The 1,006-nt window shown below is 48.3% G+C and overlaps 1 protein-coding gene across 1 annotated transcript in view; it reads right to left on the bottom strand.

The window, feature by feature from the left end:
* Positions 1-1,006, bottom strand: part of LOC110313119 (2'-5'-oligoadenylate synthase-like protein 2) — an 11,940-nt gene that overhangs the window by 8,795 nt on the left and 2,139 nt on the right. The window contains 1 exon segment of the mRNA XM_029533855.1: positions 596-771. Coding sequence (XP_029389715.1) covers positions 596-771 — 176 coding nt within the window.

Below are 1,006 nucleotides of genomic sequence, written 5' to 3'. Positions count from 1 at the left end.
TGTACTTACATATAATAAATAAATAAATCTTAAAAGAAAAAAAAGAAACAGCCAGAAAGGGGGAGGGGGAGGGGATAGGGGGTTTCCGGAGGGGAAACCGGGAAAGGGGATCTCATTTGAGATGAAAATAAAATATCCAATAAAGACGGAAAGACTAAACGGGGTCCTGTGGTACGTACAGCCTAGATCACGGGAACCAATGAGTCTGACACATGGTGGCTTTATTGTTGTTATCAAAATGCTACACATCTGAGGGAGTTCTCTCCTCATCTGAGTGAGCACTTCATTGCCCTTGGCGAAGGTGTCACTGGAAGCAGGAAGCAGGAAGCTCTACGCACGACGCAGACACTCTCACTAACAGGGATGCTGGGCTCTTATATGGTCCAGGGCCCTGCAGGTCACTCACTGTTTATCCTGCCTCTCACCAATTCTTGTATCTCCACTTGCAGTTGCGGAGGACTCAACCCAGGACCTTACTCATTCCAAGCAAGCACCTTGCCAACAAGCCACACCCCCCAGCCCCAGTTTCTAAGAGACGCATGGGCTGTGCATGCATGCGTGCGCACCCTCTGCTCCACCTCCTCCCAGCTCTTACCTGCAGGTACCAGAACTTCACCAACCGTAGGAGGTTCTTCAGTTTAGCAGGACGAGTTTTCACAAAATGTCTCTGTAACTCTGTGAAGCTTGGCGAGAATTCGCCAGGGTAGCCCTCACTTCTTACCAGACTCTCGTAGATTGCTGGTGCTGGCTTCGAGTCTCTGGAAAAAGGTCCTGGGAAGAGAAACTATCTGGTCAGGAAACTCTACCTTTTGAGATGGGAAACATAGGGAATCCCCTTCTCCTCCTTCATCCCCTTTCATCTACCACTTCCTCCCTCCCTTATTTCTTTTCTTTAATTTACTGATTTTATATTTGTGAGTACACTGTCGCTGTATTCAGACACACTAGAAGAGGGCACTGGATCCCATTACAGATGGTTGTGAGCCACCATGTGGGTGCTGGGAAT

The sequence above is a fragment of the Mus pahari genome, chromosome 23 (genome assembly GCF_900095145.1).
Source record: "Mus pahari chromosome 23, PAHARI_EIJ_v1.1, whole genome shotgun sequence".
NCBI lineage: Eukaryota > Metazoa > Chordata > Mammalia > Rodentia > Muridae > Mus > Mus pahari.
Note: the sequence above shows the minus strand (reverse complement) of the source record. Positions and strands in the feature narration are given on the sequence as shown.